Source organism: Coprinopsis cinerea, assembly GCF_000182895.1.
Source record: "Coprinopsis cinerea okayama7#130 chromosome 7 map unlocalized cont3.7, whole genome shotgun sequence".
Classification (NCBI taxonomy): domain Eukaryota; kingdom Fungi; phylum Basidiomycota; class Agaricomycetes; order Agaricales; family Psathyrellaceae; genus Coprinopsis; species Coprinopsis cinerea.
Genome location: NW_003307538.1, coordinates 939,258 through 966,370, shown reverse-complemented (window position 1 = coordinate 966,370; position 27,113 = coordinate 939,258). Strand labels below are relative to the sequence as shown.

The following is a 27,113-nucleotide window of genomic DNA, read 5'->3' as shown; positions in this document are numbered from 1 at the left end:
TAGGCGGGCGGAAATGGGCATGTAGGATGACCTATTGGAAACCTATTGGAAACAATGAAAAAACATTGGAAGAGGGGGTATTAAAAGGAAAGAGGAATGCTAACATGTAACTCGATCGCTGGAGGGGTATCTAAGGACCAACAACAAAACAAAAAGTTGGAAAACGGCAAACACAACAGAGAATAAAGATAACACGCAAAGAAAAACGCGATAGAGGTTCACACGATTTCAAGGCGCAAGTGGGGGAAAAAGGGGAGAAGTGGTCGGCAAATAGAAACCAGCCCTCCAGCTCGTAGGTTTTGCCGTTGCACACACGTGGATCAAACGGGGCCAGCGAAGGAAAGAAAACAAGTGGGAGAAAGGGTTGAGAAATAAGATGGATGTTTCGAAAAGAAGTCAACATTGGTATACTGTTTTACATGCCTCCGTAGGCGTCGCTTGGATCGTACACGGTGTGGGAGGAGATAGGTCGGGCCTTGTTGCCGCCTACGTTGCTGGTGTTGTCGGGGGTGGTGGAAGAAGTAGTGGTAGCGGTGGTGCTAGGGGCGGCAGACGAAGCGGGAGCTGGAGCCGGAGCCGGAGCTGGAGCTGGAGGAGGCGTCGACGAAGCAGCTGGGGCCGGAGGGGGCGTTGCAGCAGCATGAGGAGGGGTGGAGGAAGGCGCAGCGGGAGCAGGAGCAGCGGATGCAGGGCTTCCCGACGTCGTACCTTCCACAGTCATCACAACCGGATTCTTAACATCCCTTTGAAGCTTCGCGTATGTTCCATCATCCGTATACGCCGGTGGAGCATCATCGTCACCATGGGCCCTTGTCAGGTACTCCTCGGGCTTCGGTGGGAGCGGAGGACGACCGTGTCCGCTATCAGACGACGAGGCACCGGAGGAACGTGGCGAGACGGGTGCACTCTCCGAGAATGGGTTGGGGAGGTTGCTCGCTGTCGTGTTGGCGCGGGACATTGTGCCTGGGCCGGCTGGGCCCACGTTCAGGTGCGGGTTGAGATGAGAAGGTTGGGGAGTACCGGGAGCGTAGGAGGCGAAGGGCGCAGGGGAGTTGTTGTGGCCGAGACGGGTGTAGGCGGGGTGCTGAGGGTGGTGTTGTGGCTGCTGATGAGGATGACCTCCATACCCTGCCGCCGCTCCATACGCAGTTCCATACCCTCTGTCTCCACCCTGACCATACATATTCTGACCAGTGTAGGGAACTGGTGCTGCACCGTACGGGTTGGGCGAACCATAAGGCTGGGGAGTGGCAGGTCCGCGGGTATCGAATCCGGGTTGCCCAAAGTTGGGTTGGTCGCGACTGTACTGCGAGGCGGTATCCGAGAAGGGGTAGGCGCGGTTTGGGACAGACACGACCGAGTTGACGTTGGCCTGTGCTCGACGTTCAATCATGCTCGGTGGACGAGGCGTGCGTGGAGGCTGACTCTTCTCATCGTTGAGCATGAGCGCCGAGCGACGGAACTTGGCTGCATCCCATTCTTCGCGATCTCGAGCTCGCTTTCGTAGGTGACGCTATAGAAGATTGACAACGCCGGAGGATAAGAGGAATCAAAATAGGTATGCTGATCTTTAGGGAGGAAAAGGATCCACATACGACGATGAAGGCGGTGAAGATGGCGAGACCGATGAAGCCAAAGATCGTGCCGGCGACGATACCAGCGATGGTTCCTCCTGATTTCTGGGCTCCCGTTGTAACTCCTGTCTGCGAACATCTGTCGCACTTGCAGAAGGCTGAAGGAGTGTAGGTCTCAGTAACAGTGCGTATCTCCGGGACAAGGGACGCGCTGGGACGTAGAGACGTGAGGTCGCTCGAGGCAGTGGGACGCTGAGTCTACAAAATCACAAAACACTCTTGAGAAAAGGCCTTGAAAAGCGAGATTGCGGACTTTATACCTGGGAGATGGCGGCGGAGCTGCTCAAGGCTCGTGAGATGGCTGTTGAACTACTGCTTTCGGTAGTGGTGGTGGTTGCACGCGACGTTGAGGTACCACGCGTCGTCGTCTCATCCTCGTCTTCATCCTCATCGTCGTCGTCACCTGGTCTCGGCCTTGGAATGAGGGTGGGCAGGGACGGGGGCCTCACTACAGTCGCCACGGTCGTCACAGTCGTCGAGGCTAACCAGCCCAAGCACCAGCAGCAGCTCAAGCATCAGACACCCCACACACAGCGAGCAAAGACAAGAACAATACACACGTCCGGTAATTGTGGTCGTAATGACCTGCCTCTGCCTCTTCTCCAACATCCGTCTATGGTTCCCACTCGAAAAGTCATGGCCAAAGTTTTGCATGATTCCTTCTTCTTTCTTTCTTTCAAGTACTAGCTTGAACTATACAAATGCGCCACAGTTGCAGAAAAAAGACGTCTGTGTGTTTTTGGTGGAAAAAGTCGACTTTTCTGTTTATTCTTTCTTTCTTTCGAGGTGGTTCCGTGTCGTTGTCGTGGTTGGTATCAGAAAACGAGAGAGAGGATAAATAGTAAAGATCGTTGGTAAAGACCGTAGAGGGAAAAAGGGACGGGACAGAGGCTTCACTAAAGCCTCAGAGCGGGGGGAGTTGTGGTATACAGGGGGGTGCGGGGAGGGGAAAAGGGGACAAAAGTGATGAGAAAAGACTGGCAAGAAACAGAACTGATTCCGGGTCTTGATCACGCATCATTTTCATTATCCCTTCCTCTGTCCACCGTTGCTGAGGAGACCATCCTGTTCTTTTCCCTGGCCCTTGTTCGGCTTGTTTCGCTCAGGTGAGAATATACACAATCCTTCACCTTCTGTGGACTACGATATCACAGATGGAAGGTTTTTCGAGGACTCACAGTCAGGACCAAGAGTCTTCGAGTTCTGAATTGAAAGAAATGAGAGGTGGAACGATGCCCTCCTCGGGGAGAGGGTTGTCAGGGTACTAGCCGGAAAGACGGGATCAATTCGGCCGCCACGCTAATTGGCGGGATCGCTCTATCGTCATCGACGACGTATGCACTTTGCACACCAGTCTTCAACCCCTTCTTATACAACAATTGAAGACTTCCTGGTCAACTTTACAATGGTCAATAAATGTCTACCGCCAACGTCCTCTAGTCCCTCCTCCCCTCCTCCCATTCCCCCAACACAACAGTGATGCCCCACTCGGATCCGGATCAGGTACAAACCCACAGCTACAGAGTCTAGATGTCGAGATCCCGGTTTGCAACGACGCACGACGAAATCAACTAACCCATACGACTTTCGTATAGCCTCACAGCAAAAAAGTGATACCGATAACTCTGGTCCTTTGGTCCACCTTGTTCAACCAGGCTCGAGAGAGTGAACTGCGCGGCACATGTTGGCAAGAAAACATGAAACCTTGGGAGGTAAACCAGAAGATTTTCCGACTTGTGTCCCAGGCGGAGGCCCAAGACTCCCCACCCACCGTACCCGAGACCCTCTCCGTTGCACAGTTCGCTCCAATGCCGCAAGCTTTCTCCGGGCCATTCCTCTTGGATTGACCACATGTGCAGGAATCTACATAGCCCGCTACTGCCCGGTAGTGTGTGCCTATAGAAACGTTTAGCCTATACAACTGAGGCTAGCCTCTGGTACGCCAAGGTAGATAGTGTCCCACCTTCACCGAACGCCTGTGTCTGCAGTGTGCACCAAGAGCTGTGAGGAGAGGTCGGGGCGCCTCTCACAGTCAGCCTCTCGCCTGACCCCAAAAGGCGAACAGTCGAAGAAGCTGGCTGTGGAACGAACAGTCCAAGAAGCCTTGACAGTAAGAACGACCCTGTGTAAGACCGACCAAATCCAATTACATTCAGACCACAAAACACTTCATTTCTTACTACAAAAAATTCATATTCGGTATACTACGGAGTACCCTACTTACTACTTCCAATAAATAGATATAAAAAAAGGACGAGAGAGCAATAATTATACGGATGACGGATACGGGTGACGGGAAAGGAGGTCAGGAGTAACGACGAGGCGAGTGGGTGGTGGGCGGTGGGTGCGTCTGGTGGGAAGGGAAGGCCGGCGAGTACACATTGAGTACGCAGTACGAAGGACCAGGTGGGCGTCAAGAAGGCTTGGATTTGGACCAGAAGCCTTCAAGGAGGAACGAACGCTTCTAGCACGTCGAAGGCGTCGACGACGTACGACAAGAGCGATCGTGGACTCCACTCTTCATCGACATCCCAAGAAGCTCATTAGTGTCATCCACCAGTCCTTCCAATCCACCGCGCATCCCACCCAGATCTCCCACCCGACCGACTAACACACAAGTCTAGCGAGCGAGCGAGCGATGAGGCAATAGAGAGAGAGAGAGAGAGGAAAAGAAAATGGGTATTGTATGATAGATAATATATCGATACGCAGAGTCTCACAAGAAAAAGATAAACGGGCAAGGGGGAACGGGATAGTAGTAAGTAGTGATAAGTATACAGGGGACGGGACAGGGGGCGGCGAGCAGAAGACGAACGTGCAATGATGGGAGGGTGAGGACGGCAGGCAGGCAGGTGATAGAGCAATAGGGGTCATAAAAAGAAGATACGAGAGCAAAAACCGAACCAATGGAAGGGGGGATAAAGACAAAAAGGTATCGCAAGGCCATGAACATGAGCATCAAGTCAAGAGTCAGAAAAAAGTATACAACTCGGAAGCACAATCCGCCAACGACAAGGGAAAACACACCACAAACATACTCATTACACACATTTTTTACCTTTTTCCAGCCCAGATACAAAAAGACGAAGCTAGTAGGGGGGAGAACTTCGGGTTGATATATCCAGTACCCAAAGGTGAACGTGAAAATAGGAACGTGAAGGTGAGGTGTTGCAGAGAAAAAAAGTAAAAAAGATGGAACCGTGTAATGCGTACGTGGGGGGTATTATTCATCGTCGACGTTGTACTCCAGAGGACGGGATGACAGACAAGGAAGCTACGGTGAGGTTCGTTTACATACCACCATAGGCGTCCTCGGTGTTCTTGCCAAGCGAAGGCTGCGTCTTGTGTGCTCCGGCAGTGGTGGTGGCCGCACCAGTCATAGCCGTGGCAGTAGCAGCAGCGGGAGCGGCACCAGCAGGGGCAGTGGTATCGCTGGTCACAGCATACGCACTAGCATCATACTGAGCATACTGTTGCTGCCCTTGTTGGTCATATTGCTGCTGGCCTTGTTGATCGTATTGCTGCTGGCCCTGCTGATCATACTGAGGGTATTGCGAAGCATCGTACCCCTGAGCATAGTTGTTGTTTCCGTAGGCGGTTTGATCATATCCATAACCCTGCGCGCCATATCCGGTGTTATCCGTGTAACCCTGTTGACCTTGATATTCACGAGTCGGCTGTTGGTACCCAGCAGTGTTGTCGTAGGCGGCGTAGGATCCGTAGGCTTCGGGGTTGTATGCCGTCTGCATCTGAGGCTGCGACGAGTAAACACCATGGGCATGTTCACTAACATCGTCATCGTGTTGTGAGTGTGGATCAGCCTGGCCGTAGACGTATTTGGGTCGCTCCTGGAGACCTCCACCGTGGTGAGCCGAGTGGTCTGTAGCGCCGTAACCGGTCGTTTGAGCGACGGGGACAACGTCGTTTCCAGAGATATCGTAAGCGACTTGTTCTTTATCGCTGTACTGACCATAGGCACCCTGGCCGGCGACACCAGCGCCCGCGATGGAAGAGGCAAAGCCACCAGTTTGAGTCATGCTCTCAGGACGCGAGTCCTGGACAAAGGCAGAGCGACGGAAGTCGGTGCCAAAGTCCTCATCATCATCCCGACGCCTATTCCTCCATTTGCGCTATGGGTTGATTAGAACAACGGTATGAATGATGAGATCAGGAGGAATACGTACGAGGAGGAAGGAAACGATTCCACCGAGAAGGGCAAGCCCAACGAGGGCGCCGGCAATCCCACCGACTACGGCACCGGTGCTGATGCCACCTGTGGGTTCTGTGCTGCTTGTAGGGTCGATGCTGCTGGCAGTGGGGATGAGACTGACACCCGAGGCCCTATAGAACGAAGAGGTGGGAGAGCGATTGCCAGCAATGTTGTTGGTGTTGGTAGTTGTAGCCTAATTCTACGGATGAGCCTGGAGCAGTAGATTGATAAATAAATGACTGACCCTTGGAGTGGTGGAAGTAGCTCGGGCGGAAGAGCTTGGTGACCTGGTAGAAGACTCGGTGGAAGAGCGGGTGGAAGAGGGGGTAGTAGAACTCGGGCTGGATGAAGTCGGGGTAGACGAGGGTGTCGGTTCAGGTTCTTCTCGGCTAGGTGTGGGCTGCGTAGGAGGGGTCGACGGGGGCTGCGAAGGGCCTGATTATATCATCAGCAAAGTGTGTGATGTATGAATTGGGAAAATAACGTACTGGGAGGGGGCTGCGAAGGGGAAACCGGGGGCTGGGATGGGCTCGGAGGTGGCTGGGAAGGCGCTGGCTGGGAAGGGCTGGGTTGACTGGGCTGTGGCTGGGAAGGCGCGGGCTGCGAGGGTCCGTCGTTGCCGCCATCGTCCCCTCCACCATTGTCGGGGGTCTCGTTATCGTCGCCATTGTCGTTGTCGCCGCCGCCAGGAACACCAGGGATGGGGAGACCATTCTGTCTTTTGACAACCATTCTGTGGATGGCGTCTCTGCGTTGGTGTGTAACAGTCATGATTGAGTAGTTGGGTTGTGGGGTATTATTTCAGACAAAATAAAGGAAGGGAAGGCAAAAGGAATGTGGGGTTGAGTCGTCCGCCGAGAAAAAAAGTGGGGAAGACGGAGGCGAAGTGCGCCGCTCGCTGCAGTTAGCGGTTGAGAGACGATTCAAAGGACGTTGTTGAAGGGGTGCAAAAGAGGGCAAAACACTTTCTCAGGGCACCGCAACCCGCCCAACATTCCATCAAAATCACGTCACGTGCTCCGTTGCTACATGGCGTCGGGATCAGTCGGCCTTGCCTTTTCTCACCGTCACCCCCGACTCGCGCCAGACCACTCTAGCCGCCTTTCATTCCCCTGTCACTTCTCCAGACGTATGTCACCCTCTCTGCAGCTCCTAAACTCCTCAGGCTTACAGTACTTTTGTCGTTGAGCCTCTCGTCGGAATGAAGCGGTGAGTCATCATCCAACTTGGCACCCCCGGATGCATTGTAAATTTCACAACAAGGTCCTCTCGATCAAGCTGATGTGAATGCTTCTTTCCCTTAGCAAAGATCTATCTCTTCTGTCTGGGCACCTCGGTCTTTGCTTGAAGAATTTTATTCAAAGCCTATTCACTCTGACAATCCTCCTCCTCTGACACTCGAATGCCCTTTCCCTCCTCTTCCGGTCTGCAGGTGTTGGTGGGCTCTCTATGCCTCTCACAATGGGCCTTCCCATGGTGGTAGTAGTCGCAATCACCCGGACGCTCTGGAATCAGAAACAGTCTTCTCAACCATCTCGCCCTCCTATTCTTGGCGGGTCCAAGTGCGCTGTGTGATACAGAGAGGTCTCCCCTCACTTCTTTCAAGGACTGTGCTTGTCCTCGGATGTGCTCCACCGAGCATCACCTTCTGACGCTTTACGGACATCGCACATCTCTCGCTCTGATGCTGATCGCTCTCCACCCGCTCATCCTGTCTCAAGTAGGCTAGGGATGATACATCGATATCGTTGTCACTACGCGACGATCGCTTTATTTACTCCCTATTTCTTGCAACTGCGATGGGAGAGTCGCTTTCTGTTTTCTCCCTTCTGCTCGTATCTCGCGCAGCTGTTGGGTTCTGCTCTCCCGCCGTGACTCCACGTGCTCACTTGAGCCTCAGCAACTCTGGTTGGCAGTCCATCTTGGACGGTAACGATCTCCCCCCATCTTCCTCTGCCCATCTCCCGTCATTTGGATGCCAACAGCTGTTATCCCTCACTCCAACACAGGCTTTGACCTGGACCAGCAGTCCGTGTGCCTTCTCTCGACGCGATCAGCACTGCTTGCACTAAGTAGGGTCTTGCGACGGTTGTATAGCTTAGCGATGTCGAGGGGATCATTGCGACATATGTATCGCTTATTAGGCGCTGGTTAAGGGTCATTATCGGTAAAATGGATGTGTATAGGCACTCATGATGATCGTCGCTCCCGCTGCAGATAGATATCACTGCCCTCTGACGGCGCCTACAATATGCCCAGTCTACGCTCGATTCTTATGGATGCACAGTTAGCTAGGGTAAGCCCATGGGTTCTTGCCTTCTCATCCGGAAGGACGAATAGCATTCCTTGACATCGCCGACTTTGACTTCCTTCCGCTTGCTGCCAGGATGCCGACTTGCCAGTTGAGGCTATTTTCGTGCATCAATACCGCTGACCTTGACTTCTTTACTCATTCGAAGTTCGGTCTGACTAGTCGTTACGACCTGTTGTTACGCTGCGCTGTAATTTTTTCAACCTCGTGCGCCAAGTTACCTGCACGCGGGTTTTCTACGGTCCCTCGAGTCTGGTGTACTCGAGGCTTTAATATCGAGCTTGTCCCGCTTCCGAAATTATTATCCCTTCATTAAGCTCGATCTGTATGTTTCGCCCCCTGAAGAAGAGAAGACGCGACGTGTTCCAACTCTTCGAAGCAAACCCGAGACACGTTCTCGCGTTCATTCATTCGTTCCGAGGCCCTCCATGTGATACACACCAGGCTCATTTCTTGGAGGGCAACTTGGTGGTTAGCGAGATGACAACAGTCGACAACGAGCGTTGCGGCTATCTTGAATTTGAATACCCTGACGCGTCGTAGTCTAACAACGACGTACAACGTGTGGGGTAGGGTGTACAAACACAGTGAAGCGTGTCGGCTGTCGGCGGGCGCTAAGACTAAATTAGGTAATACAATAAGAATAAAACGATCAAAGGGAAGAAATATATTCCCACCCATGGTTCAGGCCCCCACACAGCTTGCCAACTAACCCGCGGAACCAGTTGTTTTGGGTCAACCGTCGCATCTCTCTTCTCTTCTCTCGTTTAGTTTCTCTTTCTTTGATACCATTTTTGAACGTTCTTATACCCCTGGTTGTTACGAGTTGGAAATTTAGGAGGGAGGGGGGTTACTTGGATAAAGGCGATGGCGCAAGCTGTTTTCGAGGAAGGTCCGTTGGAGCAATATTTGCGAGGTATGTAGAACAGTCGGCTCTGGACCGCTCGTTCGATCTAGAACGAACACTCACTTCTTGAACGACCTATACTCATTTAATCCTCCCCCTGTTCGTTTTCGACAGATGCAGGCGAAGTGCACGAACTTCTTATGCCTGGTATTTCACAGAGTATAATTGAAGACATCGACATTCACCGACATCTTTACGCTTTTGATTCATTACACGAAACTGGAGAAGGAGAAGAAGAGATGGAATGGAGACCTCATTGCTTGATTGTAGGTTTAAACGTAAGTTGTCACTTCTGCTCGTCGTCGTGGTCGTCCAAGGGATCTGCATTTGCAGAAGACCGTCGCCACGAAGTCGCCAGTTGATCCCAACACCGCGCTCAACTTGTTCTATTCTTAGCTCCTCGAGACATTTCTCTCGTCCACCCGGCCCACACACGCTCCAAATCCATTCGTAGAGCGATTTAAATACACGATAATCTCCTCTTCCCTCCTCTCGACCTCGTTATCGTCGTCCCACCAGCCAGCGACACGCTCATCTATCGGCTCTATCCCCGGAAACCTCAAGGATGACTCGCTATCAATACCGCCCTCCAGCCCGAGCTCTTCAACGACACCACACCCAAACAGCAGCAACCACCAGCCACCCCCTCATTATGCCTACTTTTCGCTAGCCGCACTCGCCGCTGCACTCTTGTTGAGTTTTGAACGAAGATGGCTCGCCACACTCAGCCTAGGCGGCCTCTCCTTCCTCGCTTACAACCTTCTCGCCACGTCTGAAACGCCCTCTTACGACTTTACTCCCGTAAGTTGTTTATCTAAATCCCCTTCGTTATCCGGCTAAACGGGATGTTGCTACAGACCATAAACGCCCTTGATGACCTCGTAGAAGCCAACCGGATATGGGAATCCACGGTTCAAGACTCGATCCAAACCCTCGAAAAGGAGGAAGCGACTCTCCTCCGCAGCCCCACGTCGGCACCTTCCCCTTCCTCCAATGCACTCCGCGTAGCCGTACATTCGGCGCTCCAGACTACTCGCACGCAATGCGACAACGTCCGGCAACTCTTCTCAGCTCTGACATGTCCTTCCGAACTCTCGCAGCTTTCGGAAATGTACGCTCCGCCGTCGCCGGTGAAGAGTCCGCTGTTGCTCCCGAATGAGGGCCTTACACCTGCTCGACCGTACTCGTACCCCAGTAGACACCAGTTCTCGCCACCACCGGTTGCAAGTTCGCCCGAGAACAAGCGGGCGACCTGGAGTGGCTCGAGTTCGTACACCGGGTTGACAAGCCCAGTTATGTCCAGACGGAGAGAGAAGCACCGGTCGAACCTCTCGGTTCTGTTCCAGGGCTCGCCAACGCCATCTTCTGCCTCAGCCAGCACGCCCATTACCCCCTTCCAGACAAGCCCTGGCCCGTCACTCGCTCAAATCGCTGAAGACCTGCACCACCAGGATTCCGAAGAGCAGAATAACGGCGGCGGAATCCTCTTGTTCCAAGACGACACCGAATCACCCGTTTTCGGGAGTGCAGCGCTTGATTTGCAGAAACAGCGGAAAGCGGAGGGATATGGGACGTTCGAGTTGTCCCCTCCTGCTATTCCTCGGTCTCCTCCGCTGAGTCGGAGTCCGAACCGGTTAGGCCGATATTCGACCTTTACGTCCTCCTCTGCCCCGACGACCACGTTTTCTTCGTCCCGCTTTACGACCTTTTCTTCCCCCGCACACCACCCTTCACATCGTCACCCTCTCTCGTTATATGCGCTCAACCAAGCTCTCCTATCAGCGCTCTCATCCCGCCGGTACACCTGCTCTCACCTTCTCGCTCTCCGCTTCAACGAAGAAGATGGAAGCAGTGAGGAAGGAAGGGAGTATTGGGAAAACGTCAAGAGTGTCGTTGAATTGTTGACGACAACGTTTGCAGACGAGAGTGCGAGGTTAGCCGAGGCGCTGGAAGAAGTCGAGCGACAACATTTGCGCGATGCGAACCCCACACCCGACATCTCTGGCGAGTTCGAAATCAACCGTCGCCGAGCTGCCCAGCACAACCGAGTTGGAAGTGGCGGGAGCGTGAGTGGTCTTGGTCTGGGTATCGGACACAGCCCTCTCACTGAGGGCGTACTGGGATATGGCGTTGGAGGAAAACGCCGCACCCCCTCATACGACCGTGTTTCCTTTGCGCCTATGCCTTCGCATCTTTCGAGGTTCGCGGCGCATGTGGCTGCGATCTCGACTGCGCTTGAGGATGCGAGGGAGCAGTTGGAGGAGTGTGTTGCCGCGTTGAAGGAGGAGAATGGGATTCCTGTGGCGGGATCTAGTTCTTCGCCGAGGTCGAGGCTGTCGTCTGGGTCCTCGTCTGGTCCTGTGCCTATTCCTGGTTTGAGGAATAAGCGTTCGCATACGGAGATGTTGCATCCGGAGGACGCGCGGGAGGAGAGGGTGGAGGAGGAGCACAGGGCTCTTCAGGCATATGAACGGTTGAGGAGGGAGCTTGGGCTGGCACTTCGAGAATGCGAGAGGGGACGACAAAAGTTGGTTGATCTCGTTAACCCGCCGCCTCCCCCACCTGAAGACGAAGATATCGACGTCCCGCCTTTCCCTCTCACCCAACAACCTACGCCTCCGCTTGACTCGACTGAAGGCGAGGGCGACGAATCTCTCGGACGTGTTAGCACAACTTCTACGTTTGGTGATGAAGACGACGATTCGGAGGAGTTGGGTCCTTCAGCGGCGGCGGTGGACGACCTCACTTCGCATCTTCTCAATTCGAGCGAGATGTACCCGTTGATGGGTCCTGAGAAGGTGTATGAAGCCGACACGTCTACGGATGTGGGAGCTTTCACGAGGGAGAGGTCCAAGCTGAGCCGGGAGGAGAGGATAAAGCGCGTTAGAGAGAGGCGGGAGAAGGCTGGAGGTGGTCGGAGTAGTCTAAGCGGTCTGCAGTCCAACGACGCTGGAGGCGACGAGGAAGGCCAAGTGGGAGGTGGACGGAACGAGAAGTGGGGGCCTGGAGGAGAGGTGGTTCAGGAGTTGAAAGACGTGATATGGAAGGTTAGTGAGCGTCGGAGGAAGATGTTGGAGAGTCATTTGGCGATGGTGCAGAGTCATGTGCAGGGTGGGTTGCCTGTAGGTGTTGTTGATGTTGGTGCGGGGGAGGGAGCTGGTGTGGGTGGGCTGGATATTCAGCAACCTAGACCTCTCCCTGCTTCGTTTTCGTGACTCTGAAGATGTGTTTTATGACCTTTTTATTATTATCTTTCGTCGTTTTGACTACCTAGTTTTCGTGGAGTATACCAATCTTTATGTCCCTTTTTCCCGCCCACCTCCTTTCAGTTTCTATCATCTTCGCACATCTATACAATGGGGTTCGCATTCTTTTTTAACGACCTATCTTTTTAAAACGCATTGTGTTCTTTTCACGTACATACACATCATAGTTTGATTCCAAGTTTCTGATCATAGTAGTATGCCTTATCCAGTCCACTCCTTGTTCGTTTGACAGTCTTTACAAACTACGTGACACCCTAATCATCATCGGTTATCGCTATTTACCTTACATCCCTGGCATACACTTCTTTTAGTTATTTTCTTTGTATTATTGTAGGATCATTGTTTATGATTCGAGTTTTTGGTTTTGTGAGATTCGTTCATTCGTTTGTGATTTGTGTTAATAGAATCCTGTTCGTTGGATTGGAACTTGAGGGTGAGACGAGACATGGGTGAGGTGAAGCTCCATCGTCCCGAGACATGTAGCCTGTTTACACTGTGAGCTCATCGGTTGTTCGCTCATCGCTCTAAGTATTGTAATCTCCTCTCCTTTTCCCCCACCACTGGCAGACACCTTCATCAATTTCAACCCCGCCTCCAACCCTAGTCGAAGTAGAAATTACCTGAATCAGGAGCGCGCCCCGGTCCCAACCAGGATAAAGCTCGGCAATTATGCTCGCCCTAGCTCTAACCGCTCTGCTCTGCAAAGACGCGTATACCGAAGTTCGTCGACGGCAGAAGTACAAGAAGATATTGAAGAAGATTCGGAATGGGGAAGCTACAGCGGAGGATTATGCTGAATTGAGGAGGTTGACTGAGAGGATTCCGACCTTTGGCAGCAGTGGGAGGAGGATGGATCCTTATCGAAGCCATGGGGCAGTGGTTCACCCGCCTGAACCAGAGTCGTTGGGTGTATCGAGCTTGGATAGTGCGGCCGCGAGGAGGAGGGCATCGGAGGGTGGGAGTTGGATGAGGAGGCCGTGGAGGGTTAGTAGGGGATTCAGCTTACCCAGTCTCAGCGGGGGTACCAGAGGCGGCGGCGGTGGTTTGCTAGGAAGTTCAGGAAGAAGCGACACTCTCCCTCCTAGGAGGACGTACAACCAGCTTATTGCACACCGGCATAATTTGAGCGAGTTGGGGTATGCGGATAGGTCGGTGAATGTGGCGAAGAAGGTTGTTCCGGCGGATGTGAGGGCGAGTGTGTCGCAGCCGGTCCATGGGGTTTCTGGTGTGGACATGGGGACGAGAGGATTGGAGCAATTGGCTGGAGGGGGACGCACGACACCGCCCCCGCCGTATGCGCCGTCTCTGGATCCAGAGGATAGTGGGCTGGGAATAGTATTAGAACGAGAAGAGGAAGAAACTGGGGTAGAAAGGGCGCCTTCGCTTCGTCATGCGTATACAGCTGGGTAGAATAATTGTGGTAGACAAATCTCATTTGAACATGAACAACGAAAGGTTGTCTGGATACCTTTTAGCCCCATGCCATGAGAAGGTAAATAAGCGCCCGGTAGATCCAGCCCTTGGCCAACCCCATGAATTGCATAGTGGTGCATCTCTTGTCAATCCGATATGGTGTAACGGCTAACATTACCGCCTTTCACGCGGTAGCTCGGGGTTCGATTCCCCGTGTCGGAACTTCTTTTTGCCTCTGGTCGCGCCGGCCAGTTGCGCGTGTGAACTCTGGACGTCAACGCGCTTGCTCCTAACCCAAGCGATCCTCGCGTTTTCCGTCATCTTGCGTCTCGTCTCGCGCAGTCGCGCGTGTTGTCCATTTGCGCAACAGTCTTGGTCTAAACCACTGAATTCGTGATTATACGATGTCGGCACCGATACCCCCTCTCGAGGAACTTGTAGCTGCCGTACGCGAAGTCGTACGGCCTGCTGTGAATGCCGGGTTGTTGCAGTATGTGCTTTTTTGGACTCGCGATAATGTTCACTTGAGGTTCGCGAGACTGATGATATACACGGCCTTATTACAGTACTTTGACTATGAAACTCGTTCGAGCAAAGGTCGAAGAAAAGTTTGGGTTGGAGCCTGGGACACTTGGTGTACCGGAATACAAGGGCGCGTTGAAGGAAGCGACTGAGAAGGCTACGGTACGTCTGACCTTGTTACATCTCATACGCGTCTTTTACTGAGCATAGACGTATGATTTGAAATATAGGCTGAACCTCCTTCCGACAATGAAGCTTCGAGTCCGAAGAAAAGTAAAACAAAGAGCAAGGATAAATCGGCATCTACTTCGTCAGGCAAGAAGCGGAAAGCAAAGTCGCCACCGCCCACTTCGGATATGAGCGACGACGATGAGCCAGAGGCTGAGAGCTCGGAGGAGGATGGAGAGGACTCGCCTCCACCGGCCAAGAAGAAGAAAGTGACGGCCTCGTCGACCGTGAAGAAACCACGGGCGCCTGTGAGCTCCTCAGCTGGAAAGAAGAAGCGTGCGCGTGTGGATTCGGATGAAGAGGAAGAGGCGGAGAGTAGTGAACCAGACGATGACGATGACTTTGAAGACGATGAGGAGGATGTGAAGCCCAAGGCCAAGGGCGGGAGTGCGAAAGCGAAGGGCAAGGAGAAGGAATCTTCGCGTCGAGCCTCGACGGACTCAACGAAACGGAAGAGCAGCGCGCAGTTCAAGACACCTGTATGTTCCCTTTCTTTATTCCTTGCTATGTTAAATTCAGTTCTTGTTCCCGGCAGGAACATGTCCCGACTTCAGATATGGAACAAGACGAACCAGAAGAACCCGCGCCAAAACCTCAATCCAAATCCAAGTCCAAACCCTCGTCCTCTACCTCATCTTCCCCCAAGAAAGCATCCAAGAAGGAAGAGCCGGCGACGCCGGTCCAGCCGCCTCCCATAAAGAAGTTGAAAACCATCGTGATGAGTGACGAAGAGGATGAAGCGGAGGAGGAGGAGAAACAAAGGACGCCTACCAAGAAACCTAGGTCTTCCAGTGGATCACCGAAGAAGAGTCCTGAGAAGGTGAAGGAGAAGGCTAGACAAGAGGAAGAGAGCGAGACGGACCTTGAAGATCTGATTGACGAGCCTCCGAAGAGAGTGAAGAAAAAGGCGTCTTCATCGGTGTGTATATTTCTATTACATGCTTTGTTAATGACGCTGATGTGGTGCTCACAGGACTCGAAGAGCAAGAAGGAGAAGAGTTCGAGTGGGAAGAAGACTGCTTCTAGGAAAGCTGGAAGTTCGAAAGATTCGGGGTTGAGTAAAGACGAGGAGCAGATCAAGAAACTGAAGGTACGCTTCCTCCTTTCCTTCCCCCTTGCATTTTGCGAAGTTGATTGAACATTGTCGTTCCCATTCAGTCGTACGTCGTTGCTTGCGGTATACGCAAACAATGGAAGACACTGTTCGCCGGGATGAGCGAGCGCGAACAAATCTCCGCGCTCAGGAAGATGCTCAGTGATCTGGGTATGACGGGTAAACTGAGCATGGAAAAGGCCAAGGAGATCAAGAGGAAACGCGAATTTGAACAGGAACTGGGTGCGTTCACTTGGACTATGACCCTAACTTCCTCCATGGTCAGTTATTGACCCTGTTCGCTGCAGAGGACGTGAAAGAATTTGCGAAATCCATGGAAGCGCGCGAACGAAGAAAGTCAAGAGGGTCTACAGCGGACGAGGAAAGTGGGGAGGAAAAAGATGATGAAGAAGAGGAGGGGGATGCAATTGTTGTTAGGCGGAAGAGAGTTGTAAGTCACGCCATCTAACGTCTTTCGTTTGAACATGGAATGACACAAGACTCGACAGACAAACGCGAGGAACAGTATCGCTGCCTTCTTGCAGGACCAGAGTGATTCGGAGTAGTGCAACACATCGCTGTATTACTATAATAATGCTATGAATCCCATGTACTATACTAACCTATATTGTCATCAATTGCTTCCCCTGCAAGCTATGTACTCCATGCTCGTCGAGCGGCCCACTGCAGTTAGGGGCTGTGTGAAAGTAAAAGCCCCTGTCATGACGTCCAACCCCTCGATTAGATAACGCGCGATGTCTCTTTCAACTCATACCACACCATCAGGTTCGTCCAGCGTCCTCGATTTCTGGTCCTCAACCTCAGATCTAACACAACATGCTCACTGTCTAGGGTATCTACTCCCTTCGATACACTCAGCACCGCCATTCTTCACGTTCGTCGCTCTTTGACCGAAATCTAGAGCATCCAGGTGCTGATTTGAGTCTACCCGCTCTTGCTCTGTACAACTGTCGACCTCGCCGTGCATTACATTCTCGATAATGTCAACATCAACAACGGCGATTCAGCCAGCAGCCGAATCCAAGTACACAAGGAATTGTCGTTGAACAATGGATCAAACTCTTGCTTTCGTACGCGAGGTATAGGAAGCTGTTCATTCTTCGTGTGGATGATGCAGAGGAAAAGGGGAGCGAATGGGACGAGGTGCTGAGGAATGAGAGGATTAACCGTGAGTGTCCCGCTTACACTCCTACTGTATGCCCCGTCTTCCTGGGCGAACTCGTGAAGCCCATGACTTGCCACTGCGCCGTACTTCCTACCATCACTGGGAAGAACAAATGCTGACACCTGGCTAGGTCGAGTCAAACCCGCTTACCTCGAAACTATCATATCCACCATGGTCAAGAAGAACCAAGCAGCCTACGAACCTCCAAAGCAAACCAAAGCGGTCCTACTCTACTGGAGGACTCCTGAAGAGTGGGCAGAAGTACTGCACGAATGGGTGCGAGACCTGTCATCTATCATCGATCGGACTACTGACTCCCTGCTTGTCCTCTGTCTAACGCAGGCAACGTCAACAGGTCAACTCAACACTATCATGACCTTCTACGAGATCACAGACCCACCCGTCGAGTCCCCTTTGACTGGCATCCCTGTCCAATTGCTGCGCAAAGCCATAGGTATATTGGGCAAGACAGGAAGAGCACAGACCATTTCGATATCGGACGGAGAAGGCGTTAGGTTCTTTGCCGCCAAATGAAGGCTTAAACTCCGACATCGCAGGGGAATGGAAACATTGTAGAGGACATAAGTTTCTAGAGACCGTGACGTACATGGTCGTATTCGTGTGTTGTATAACATATCAGAGGCAACTGGATAAGCCAGAATACAGGTGCACAGGAAGCGCCAGAAATATAGCTACTGGAAATTACGCCGGCTATCTTCTTTAAATTTCTTCTACCTGTCTACCCGTTGCGAAGTACACTCAAGGAAAATGGGTGTTATTTAATACCTTAGAGACATCTTCCTTCAAGTGCGAGGGCATTAGCACGGTGTTCCCTTCGCCATTCTTGAGGTTGACCTTTATTCCCAGACCATTTAATCCCCATTCCCTAAGGGCGTGGTGGAAATACGACCAGTAACGGCTGCCTCGAGGGGCCCTGGGAACAGACTTGGAGCAGTCACAAAACCGGAGCAACTGCCTAATAGGGAGGCTGTAAAAATGCTGTGGTTCCATACAGAAGGTTGTATTGCATCGGGATTTTGTGCTTTTAGATAGGAGATGGTGGAAGTCCAAAACCAAGGACAGCCGCCCCGGACTTGGGTCGATCCTGGTGCACGCTTTGGCCGTGTTTGTCGTATGCCCCTAAATCCCGACATTGGATCCCGCCGCGTCGCGGTCGTGCATATTGCTGAGTGTCTCCTGGAACAGAAAGTACGCAGTCCCTTTGTCTCAAACGTTAATAGAACTGTGAGAGGACTCAGGAAGGATATCTCGTCCTCAGCGCATGGCGATACAGTCTAAAGGCTCTACACGTCAAGGCTGTAGCGATCACTGCACATTCAATGATAAGAATAGTGAATCCACCAACTGAAGGCCCGGTAGCGTAGCGGTAATCGCTCCCGAGAGGTTCATGCTCCCACAATTGGGATTGACAGAACCGGCTCGGGAAGCCCTGTTCGACTCAGGGACTGGGCAGCTAAACGTTGTCGCCATCGTATTCGACGATCGCGGCTGTCATTTTTTATTCTAAGACCACTCCACAGCTCGGTATTCCTCAGAGTGCCTTGTGCAAGGAGGGTACTATATACGATTCGGACGACAGTTCTCCTGCACGTACTCGCACGAGTGTTACTTCGCCCACAACCGTGCGGCAATTCACCTCTTCCAGTCACGTTGTGCATACATCGTCTCGACTAGGAGGAGCTCTAAAACCCTAAAACGCGCGAGATCATTGCTTCTCCATGAGAACACCACGCGAACCTCAAACTTAGGGGCGGCGGAAACGCGTTGATCGATCAAGCACAACCAAACATCGCGTGTCAGACGCGACGGAAACTCGAGGCCTCCAGCTGGCTTGGCACCACCGGCGTACTCAACCGTCTCCAAACCCTACATATGTTTTACCCCTTTCTTCTCCTCGCTTTCCCTCACATACCCTCATAACATCGCTATACGATTTTCCACAATGGTTGCAGCAAACTGTCATATTTGCATGGTGATCAAGCCGGTCGACAAGTTTAGGATTTTGCCCTGCGGTAACGTGGCTTTCGATGCCCATAACCTAATAGCGAGATGAAAGCTGACGGCTAGCTGAAAGGCCATGGCTACTGTGAAGGATGTATACCCCACATCCAGCCGCTTGAACGAGCACCGACCAAGATCCACTGCCCACACTGTCGGACAAGGGTAACCAAAGCGAGCATCACGCCGGGGATCTATCTGGATTTCGTAGATTCAAAAACCGCTGTGGTCGCAAATGTCGTGGAAGGCATGGGGAAGATGGACGAGAATGCACCGCTGGCGAGTGTGAAGAAGGCGAGGGATAAACTGGAGAAAGCTGCGAAAAGCTGTCGCGGAGACGATGACCTTACGGTACAGCGTATTGTCTTTTCGACTGCTTGTTTCAAACTCACGTTTTATCACTTTGTTCTCCTGCACAGAGTCAACTATTACGCTCAATAGAAGACTTCACTACTCGGATCATCCCTCTGTTTGAAGAGTTTCACAACCAACGACAAGAACTTGAGCAGGCGCGCAAACAGAACGAGAAGCTTCAAAACGAGAAAGCGGAGTTGGGCAAGCGTCTAGCAAAGTCCCAGTGGTATCACAGCGAGAATGAGCGACTGCGAAATGAGGTTATTCAAGCTCAGCGGATCGCAGACGAAGCTACAGTGGCAGGCGAAAAGCTCAAGGATCTCTTGACGGAGACACGGAACGATTTAGCGAGTTATAAGAAGATTGCGGCTGATCTGGACAAGGACAAGAAGAGGATGGCAGACCAGCTAGAGAGGAATTCGAACGCTGTAGGTCCCTTCACATACAGTCAACTTTCCTCCTAAAGCAATTTACCACAGGCGAAGAACTCGAGGGAGAAGGTGAAGGACGTCAGGGCGCAGAACGCTGAGCTTCAGAAGAAGATCGAGTCCCTCGAACAGCGCCTATTGGAGACGCCCCACTCTCCCGTGTCTCAGCCACAACCACATGTACGCCTTGGCCCCTTGTACACGAGATGCGATGCTTAATCTTCTACCATCAGGACTATGACGGCGATTTCTCTAGCCATGAGCTCAAGACACCTTCGCGGTACCTTGTCAAATCATCGCAGCCGCCACCACCACCTCCATTACCCGAAGACATCGACTTCTTCGAGGGCATGCCTCGACCAGGATTTGGTTCAGACTGGCAACTTAACCGGGGCAAGGAGAACTGTAGCGTTCTCAAGAAGACAAGACCCGTTGGAGGACCAACCCATAGACGAGTGACCAACCCAGTGGGCCTAATGGCGCTCAGTCTCGATCGGAAAGGGAAGCCCACGACCGCAGTGCAGCTTGGTCCCAAAAGGACCGTACGAATTTGAAGAAAGCGCCCATACGGACATCTGTAATTATTAGCTTAACATACCGGGATTCATTCAATCGCTCGCTTGGATAAGGGTTCGTTCCGTCGGTGATCTCTCTCATATTGCATGCAAATAAAAATGACGACATGTGCATAGCGAGGCATGGGCATGGGGTACGACACATCAAAGAGTAGTTTATTTCTGAGGCAAGCGTAAGAGCCAAAACAAAGATTACACGAATAATACGACTTACGAGGATGATACCGTCGAATCGCTGCTTGAACCAAGCCATCGTGTCGTCCCGCTTCACCCGATGTTGGAAACCAATGCGTGCCTTCTTGGCTTTCCTCTTCGCCACCCGTCCACCTGGCCTGCCCATCACAACGTAGAAATCCATACCAAAGATACCAATGGTAGGATCGTATCGGGCACCCAAATCAATGTGTTCCTGGATACCGAAACCGAAGTTTCCGGTCTCCGAGAAGTTCTTTCGTCGCAACTCGTACTCCTTCACCTTGAGACCACGCTCAAGGATCTCCTCAGCCTTGGGGCCACGGATGGTAACGTGGACGGCGATTTTTTCGTTACGTCGGATACCGAATGTTCGGACGGTGTAGCGGGCTTTGGAGGTGACGGGTGTTTGGCCGGTGAGTTGTTCCAAGACTTTTGAGGCACGAGTGAGTCGATCACCAGATTCACCGACGGAAATGTCTATTTGACGAAGCGACAGACAAGTTAGAGAGGGCGGCTGATCACGATATAAACCAGCTAGACGCACTGATGACGAGTTTGTCGATGCGGAGCTCCCGCATGGGGTTGCTGGGTGTCGTCTTTTGGTCGGCCTGCGAGTCAAACGGTCAGCCATCTCGTCGTTGCATATGTCGACCATAATAGCGTTGTCACTGACCATGTCGTCGAGGGTGGAGGTTTGTCGTTGGGCTCGCTTACCTTGGCTCGCAATCGCTGTGTTGTGCGTCTCGGTGGCGATGCCGACAGCCACACCTGCCTAATTGGGAACTGTGCAGTTTTACGCAAGCAAGTCCGGGGATTGCCGCTGGCGGCTGGAATTCGTGGCTGTGACCGGAGGGGCTCACGGTGCCGCGTCGATGGCAGGTTGGAACGAGTCGATTGCTCCTATCATCTCGGTGCACCAGGGCACGGTGGTTTGGACGCCGAGGGTGGGGTAGGGGCCAAGGCTACTCGTCGGACGGCCCTACAATAGCCCACTTACTCTATGATCAAGCAACGGGCTGATTTTGGTTCCATGAATTGCTGATCAAGGACTGTGTTTGCTGTACACCCAGCCTGAGCCGTGACTGTCAGGTTTCGACGTCTCGGTGTGCGTCAGAACTTTCCCAGCACACCAATCATACATGGTCAATCTGACTGCGCACCAACAATGAACCAGCCGTGGACAGTCGCATGTTGACCGGAATTGCAAGTTCGGTGTCAGAATCGGCTCCACCAATGCTTGACCATACTTGATATTCCAGTCCGTACCCGTCGTCTCCGGTTTGGCGCTCAAACTTCAAAGTCTGGAAGCGCTGACTGTGTGATGGTTCTACATGGACCGAGCCCCAGAAATGTATCGAAAGTAGCGTACGTGGCCTGCGGCATCGTCTGCTTCGGTGAAGGGCGGCTTTGGTCCCACACCGGCCCTTCGAGTCAACCTGATGAAAACGGCTACGAATCACCTTGCCCAAGCGACAAACTTGATGTATTTCATTAAGTATTCAGGCGGATCACTTGTTCGTCTGCAGAGACCAACGGCGTATGTTTGCTCACTGTCACTTGCAGTATCGGTCTCTCGTTTGTGCCGTCGGCCTTTTGATTCTCCAGACTCAAGTATCCTCGACATCAACAAGGGGTCCTGGGGGCGCCTATTTGAAAGTGATGGGCGCACTTTCCGAATTGTTACATGTCTAAATGAACGAAGCGCGTTGATGAAGCAATTCAGAATCGAGACCTCGCGACGGATTCGGGTTGCATTCACGTCATTTTTGATCGCATGTTTTCCTAATCTAGAATGGTCTCCGGCGGTCTTTCAGAGCCTCCGACTCCAGCTCGAACCACCAGGAATTCTTCGCTCTTTCGCTCGTCCATTTTCGCCAGCCCCGCCATCCAGCTTGGAATGTTGCCAACTGGTTTACAAACAAATGTAAGAGTTCTGTCCCCCAAGGGACCATCAGCGACCGACCCGGACACGCCTTCTCGTCCCACCTAACCTGCGAATGATTGGATCTTACTCATATAAGATCCACCGTTTTTAAAAACCGGCCTGTGGGAGACCTCGCCTCTTGGTCCTTTATCATCCGTGGAATATTGCAGACTCGGTCTGGGGTTTTTCCCTCCTCCGTACATAAACGCCACCACCTTTCCCCGCCGTTCCGTTTCGAAAAGCCTCTCACCAACCACCACTGCAACACCCCCACAACTCACCCTCGACATCGATGTCGACGTGCTACATCTGCTTCGATGAGTATCAAAAGCCAGTTTCGCTGCCTTGTGGTACGTCCTCATGGCCTCCCCATCCAATTCCCAACTCACACTCTCTAGGCCATATCTTTTGCACGGACTGTCTCGTGAAGACTGTCCAGGCCATCAAGCCCGCTCGTAACCTACACTCATGTCCCGTCTGCAGAGGGACCTACAACATAGGTCAGTGCAATGCTCATCGTCATCGTCGCAGCACACTGACCCACGATAATGGTCGCACAGCACCCATAAACCCAGCCTCCATTCCAATGCACCTCCGGCCCTTCGTGACTCCTTGCATCCGTCGCGTCTATCTTGACACCCCATCGTCAGAAGCCGGTCCCTCGACCTCACCGTCGTCGTCATCATCATCGACGAGTGATTCCTCCGGAGAGCTAGCAAGGCTCCGTGCAGAGAACCAAACTTTACGAACACATTGCGTACTCTGGCGGCGCCGTGCCGAGCTGCATGGAGCTGCTACATTGGGCCTTCTCGACTTTGCGAGAATGGTTCGCGATCAAGCCGTAAGCCTCGCCCAAGAACGGGATAACCTGAGAAAGGAGTGTACTTCGTTGAAGCGAAAATTGGACAAGAGCGTGGATCATTCTCCTCCGTGAGTGGCGTAGCTTTCCGTTTTCATTTGCATGGTGGGCTGACAGGAAAGGGTCTTTTGCTTTACAGCCCTCAGTCTGGACCCTCGGAATCGCCTTCGATACCTCCATTCACGTTCTGCTATCCATTCCAGCGGGATCTGCCACCGTGTGGCTCGACATCCTCTGTCAACCAGCACAGCACCGTCGAAAATTCAAGGCTGGCTGCTTCCAACCTGTTCGAGCTTGAATCGACCATGTACCAGAAGCCGTCACTGCCCTCGACAAGGCCAGGGAGTTATTTGCGAAATCTACCGGAGCATAATCTCCCGAGCTCTTCGAATTCCGCATCGACTTCCTCCGGTGCTCGATCTGGAGTGGAGCCACCAGCCAAAAGAATGAGACACGCGAATACCTCAAGTATTGGTTACCCTTCGGTCCAGATCCGTTCTTCTGGCGTCCCGGTCTCTTATACTTACTCATCGCCAGCCTCTGCCTCGACGTCTCGTCGATAAGGAGTCTTCACCTCGATTTGGACTTCTTTCCAACAAAAACCATATACCCACGCGTTTTTCACGTCCGTTACGTCTTTTTATGCTCATGATCATGCTATCTCCTTGGATAATGATATACTCCAGTCGCCATCGCGCTTGGTTTTACCGTTTCTCGGTCATCATTGGTGTTTATGTGTTCATCGTTCACGTTAGAAACTTATGTTTCCGTTCTAGGTTTTTATGGGGCTTACTAGCACTTTCTGCACACTTTGACTATCTCTGCATTTGTATACTAGAATTACAATTGGACTCGATTCGGCTGTTTCGTTTTCCAGATCGTTCTCGAGGGCGGGTGTCTTTAAACCCTTACTGAGCTGACTCCTCACCCGATTCAATTCAGCTCTCGTTATCAGTGGACCAACTGGCGGCCAGGCGCATCAAATTCCTTCTACAGTTCATTCGGGACATACGCTCGAACGGCGTAGTTTTACTTCCGACTCCCTAATACGTGCAGCTGAGAAAGTTCCAAGCTGATGTCAAACCACCCACTTGGCCACCAGCGGGTAAAATACTAGTAACGGGCTCCCTGAAGTCATGTATAGGCTAGCCTGCCTGGAAGTCAAGTGGTGTGCCTGCTCTTTGCCTGTCCCGTTTTTGCAGGGCCAAGGACGGAGAGTTTTCACTGCCGAAGCGACGATCAGTTCCAACGTGCAATCATGTCACCCACTGCAAACATATGAATAGGGGCTATTGCCTCCTTCGCAATCCTAGTACACATTATGGCTGGGGAGGTTTGATGTAACCTGGCCCCACATGACGAGCTCTTTCGCATAGAATTAATCTAAAAGAGAGTAATAGAGCCTGTAAGTCGTGTAATGGTATCTCGCGTAGGATTTCAGAGATAGCTTAGTAGGTCGTGCCGCGGCATCAATCACGCCCTTTGTCCGAGCTACCGGGAAACACCGTGCTCAGTCCCCAAGGAATCTCTGCTTTCGGGAAATTAATGACCCTGCCGTGCATAGACATGACATCCAATTACCACTGCCAGCAATGTTCTGCTCTGTGCTAGGCTATCGCCCGAACTCACACACTAACAGGGGTGGCCGAAAGCCCCATTCCGGAGTAGTTCTCGCCGGAAACATTCGCATGTCTTTCGCGGGTAAGCGCGTGGTGGTGCGTATTCCGGCACCCATATATCTATGGTAAGTGTGTGTAGAAAGGTGTTTATCGCTTATGCTTACCGATGAGATGGATATTCGGAAGCGTTCCAACCGTGAGCAGTGCGTGGTGCTCTCCGTGGAATTCGACCGGTAGGGCTTGAAAGGCCCGGCCAGCCTTCTGACCTCCACCTTCCACGCCGTCCTCTAACCATGTGCTCTCGTAGTCGTATGCGAGCCATAGCGCTTCATCGCTTTGGATCATTTAGATTTGTCATTTTACAAGCAAATTACCCCGACCACGAAGAGAAACCCATCTCGAACGTCGAAGAAGGGAAAGGAAGAGGGAACGTTACTCATTCAGCAGCGAGCCAATGAACCTCCAGAGGGGGGCTCTGGGGAGGTGGTGTATAGCGATTATAGCTGGTTGACGTTGGTGGCGGCGGAGGAACCGGGGACACCCTATACTCGAATGCAAGGGAGTCGTCGTCAAAGGCCGACCTACCGTGTCCTTCGACGAACGCCCACTGTCTTGAAGGATTGGAACGAGTAGATGCGCGCGTCGGGATGTCGTATCTTCAGAATCTCGTCAAACTGCGACAAACTGACCGAAGGATAAATGTTATCTAGGACGGTCAATCGTCGAAGCGTGGGGAGTATGATGTTCGATCCTTCCGTCTCTTCTGTGCTTGCTGTCCCGCTGCCGCGCATGAGGGCCATGCGCAGTTTTAGGGGCAAGCTATACAGAACTAAATCTTGAAGGTTTTCGAGGGAGTTTAGAATCGATAGGAGCGCCTCTGGCGGGTACAGCTAGCTCAGGAAAAGTGACTCCAGGTTCCTACGGCAGTCTGAGGCTTCAAAGAAGTCCAGAAGTGTGGGTGCCACGACTTCCTCGGAAACCTTTGTAGGGGCTATGACTAGCTCCAGTGTCTTGAGGGTTGGAATTGCCATCCTTCGTAAACATGCGGCGACGTGGAGGGGAGGATTGATGATGGTTAGGTGGGATACCGAGGGAACGGTGGCACGATGAACAGTCCTACCAAGGACTCGAAGTTCATCCGAAGGAATTGACACTGCGTCAGGTCTACTTTGGTGCCTGATTACCAATTTGTCGACACGACGGAGGATCGCATTGCTTGACGGACTCTTCGCCATGAAAGCAAATGCCGCCAAACTGTGGGTTCCCCGAAATTCCAATGTGCGAAGGGTCCGGGAATGCTCTTTCAGAAAGGAGTTGGCATGCTGGTAGACCGTTCTACGATATTCCGAGTCGAGCTCAGATCTGATGTTCCACACGTCTTGGAAGACGACATGCGACAATGCTGGGAGTCGGAGCTTGATGTTTCCCTCCATGGTGAGATCCGCGAAGAACTGGTCGTCCACTCCATTCAGCCTGGTAATCGCGGGAAGAGTCTGGGTGGAGTTGCTATGAAATTTCCTGAACTGGCTTAAAAAGCTAGCACGGATGGATCCCGACCATCTCGTCAAGGCTGCCTCTTCCAAGAGTCGATAGCTGGATAACCATGCCTGGCGGTTGGGCGCTTCTGCCGGTGGCCCCCATGCGACATGCGGATAGTTGGAGGGAGTAATGGAGACGGGCTGGGATCCGGAGAGCTCTAGGAACTTGGACAATCTTTCTGGGTAAGGCGACCTTTTCTGATCGAGTGCAATGTTCGCGTTCCAATCGATGCTAATCGTTGTCCAAAGGCTTGGCGTGGAGTAGACCACATCTCGCCAATACTTGCAGACTCCTCCGACATTCCAAGGGGCTCTTATATCGCTGTACTCGACCGACATGCCCGAAGGTGTGGCAAACCAGAAGATGCGGGCTAGGATTTCGAGGGGGAGAAGGCGGATGGGGGACAAAGCCGACTGTTGCAAATCGATGGCCAGGTGTAGTTCGTCAATCTCGCGGAGGAGTTCATCCCTTCTCTGTTTAGACATGGACAAAGCACTGGACAGAGCTGTACGCTCTGAAGGTGAAAACTGCTTCCCCTGGCGGAAAAGCTCTGGAAACATCCGGGCATTCGTGAAATCCATGAACCAAGGATTTGGAGCTGCGATCTGAAAAGGCTATCGGGACGCTACAGAGTCCATAGTCACCTTACTGAGGAGAATTTAAAGTGACTCGGGGCGTACCTTTCTTTGAGATGTTTCTAGGTCTGAATAACTTGGAACTTGAAGAGTGATTGCCACTCGCCCGCGTTGCCTTTTGCTCGGACAAACAAAGGGCAAACAATCCTTTCTACAAGATCGTATAGAAAGGAGGACATCAGTTACGAATCAGGGA

The 27,113-nt window shown here is 52.3% G+C and overlaps 11 protein-coding genes, 1 non-coding gene and 1 pseudogene across 13 annotated transcripts; 7 read left to right on the top strand and 6 right to left on the bottom strand.

Annotated features, from left to right (window-relative positions):
* Window positions 1-415: 415 nt before the first annotated feature.
* CC1G_00765 (hypothetical protein) lies at window positions 416-2,288 on the bottom strand (the record flags this gene model as incomplete). Its single annotated transcript, XM_001831166.2, has 4 exons — window positions 416-1,513; window positions 1,596-1,832; window positions 1,895-2,115; window positions 2,195-2,288. 4 exons carry the CDS (start codon window positions 2,286-2,288, stop codon window positions 416-418), a joined length of 1,650 nt encoding a protein of 549 aa, XP_001831218.2.
* A 2,636-nt stretch (window positions 2,289-4,924) lies between these two features.
* CC1G_00764 (hypothetical protein) lies at window positions 4,925-6,786 on the bottom strand (the record flags this gene model as incomplete). Its single annotated transcript, XM_001831165.2, has 4 exons — window positions 6,333-6,786; window positions 6,089-6,279; window positions 5,819-6,037; window positions 4,925-5,764 (listed from the first exon to the last, which is right to left on the bottom strand). The coding sequence occupies exons 1-4, from the start codon at window positions 6,613-6,615 to the stop codon at window positions 4,925-4,927; spliced, it is 1,533 nt and encodes a 510-aa protein (XP_001831217.1). The 5' UTR covers window positions 6,616-6,786.
* Window positions 6,787-9,022: 2,236 nt separating this feature from the next.
* Window positions 9,023-12,277, top strand: CC1G_00763 (hypothetical protein; the record flags this gene model as incomplete). The annotated part of the gene is made up of 4 exons (XM_001831164.2): window positions 9,023-9,071; window positions 9,177-9,340; window positions 9,459-9,863; window positions 9,920-12,277. The coding sequence occupies 4 exons, from the start codon at window positions 9,023-9,025 to the stop codon at window positions 12,275-12,277; spliced, it is 2,976 nt and encodes a 991-aa protein (XP_001831216.2).
* Window positions 12,278-12,997: 720 nt separating this feature from the next.
* CC1G_00762 (hypothetical protein) lies at window positions 12,998-13,738 on the top strand (the record flags this gene model as incomplete). Its single annotated transcript, XM_001831163.1, has 1 exon — window positions 12,998-13,738. One exon carries the CDS (start codon window positions 12,998-13,000, stop codon window positions 13,736-13,738), a length of 741 nt encoding a protein of 246 aa, XP_001831215.1.
* A 153-nt stretch (window positions 13,739-13,891) lies between these two features.
* CC1G_20144 lies at window positions 13,892-13,963 on the top strand. Its single transcript has one exon. It is a non-coding gene; the product is annotated as a tRNA-Glu (tRNA).
* Window positions 13,964-14,105: 142 nt separating this feature from the next.
* On the top strand, window positions 14,106-17,304 carry CC1G_14807 (hypothetical protein; the record flags this gene model as incomplete). Its single annotated transcript, XM_002910782.1, has 12 exons — window positions 14,106-14,231; window positions 14,308-14,425; window positions 14,494-14,970; window positions 15,027-15,410; window positions 15,465-15,581; window positions 15,650-15,827; window positions 15,893-16,035; window positions 16,239-16,283; window positions 16,437-16,479; window positions 16,723-16,773; window positions 16,901-17,046; window positions 17,113-17,304. Exons 1-12 carry the CDS (start codon window positions 14,146-14,148, stop codon window positions 17,302-17,304), a joined length of 1,980 nt encoding a protein of 659 aa, XP_002910828.1. The 5' UTR covers window positions 14,106-14,145.
* Window positions 17,305-18,141: 837 nt separating this feature from the next.
* Window positions 18,142-18,243, top strand: CC1G_20143 (annotated as a pseudogene). Its single transcript has one exon. The product of its transcript is annotated as a tRNA-OTHER (tRNA).
* An 804-nt stretch (window positions 18,244-19,047) lies between these two features.
* Window positions 19,048-20,125, top strand: CC1G_00759 (hypothetical protein; the record flags this gene model as incomplete). The annotated part of the gene is made up of 4 exons (XM_001831160.2): window positions 19,048-19,140; window positions 19,209-19,571; window positions 19,623-19,751; window positions 19,805-20,125. The coding sequence occupies 4 exons, from the start codon at window positions 19,048-19,050 to the stop codon at window positions 20,123-20,125; spliced, it is 906 nt and encodes a 301-aa protein (XP_001831212.2).
* An 81-nt stretch (window positions 20,126-20,206) lies between these two features.
* On the bottom strand, window positions 20,207-21,049 carry CC1G_00758 (60S ribosomal protein L11). Its single transcript, XM_001831159.2, has 4 exons — window positions 21,015-21,049; window positions 20,886-20,949; window positions 20,361-20,818; window positions 20,207-20,308 (listed from the first exon to the last, which is right to left on the bottom strand). Exons 2-4 carry the CDS (start codon window positions 20,917-20,919, stop codon window positions 20,303-20,305), a joined length of 498 nt encoding a protein of 165 aa, XP_001831211.2. The 5' UTR covers window positions 20,920-20,949; window positions 21,015-21,049; the 3' UTR covers window positions 20,207-20,302.
* A 1,533-nt stretch (window positions 21,050-22,582) lies between these two features.
* CC1G_00757 (hypothetical protein) lies at window positions 22,583-23,687 on the top strand (the record flags this gene model as incomplete). Its single annotated transcript, XM_001831158.2, has 5 exons — window positions 22,583-22,615; window positions 22,664-22,689; window positions 22,749-22,765; window positions 22,826-23,195; window positions 23,264-23,687. The coding sequence occupies 5 exons, from the start codon at window positions 22,583-22,585 to the stop codon at window positions 23,685-23,687; spliced, it is 870 nt and encodes a 289-aa protein (XP_001831210.2).
* Window positions 23,688-24,890: 1,203 nt separating this feature from the next.
* CC1G_14806 (hypothetical protein) lies at window positions 24,891-25,088 on the bottom strand (the record flags this gene model as incomplete). The annotated part of the gene is made up of 1 exon (XM_002910781.1): window positions 24,891-25,088. One exon carries the CDS (start codon window positions 25,086-25,088, stop codon window positions 24,891-24,893), a length of 198 nt encoding a protein of 65 aa, XP_002910827.1.
* A 152-nt stretch (window positions 25,089-25,240) lies between these two features.
* Window positions 25,241-25,534, bottom strand: CC1G_14805 (hypothetical protein; the record flags this gene model as incomplete). Its single annotated transcript, XM_002910780.1, has 2 exons — window positions 25,241-25,285; window positions 25,352-25,534. The coding sequence occupies 2 exons, from the start codon at window positions 25,532-25,534 to the stop codon at window positions 25,241-25,243; spliced, it is 228 nt and encodes a 75-aa protein (XP_002910826.1).
* Window positions 25,535-25,633: 99 nt separating this feature from the next.
* Window positions 25,634-26,767, bottom strand: CC1G_14804 (hypothetical protein; the record flags this gene model as incomplete). Its single annotated transcript, XM_002910779.1, has 1 exon — window positions 25,634-26,767. One exon carries the CDS (start codon window positions 26,765-26,767, stop codon window positions 25,634-25,636), a length of 1,134 nt encoding a protein of 377 aa, XP_002910825.1.
* Window positions 26,768-27,113: the final 346 nt, after the last annotated feature.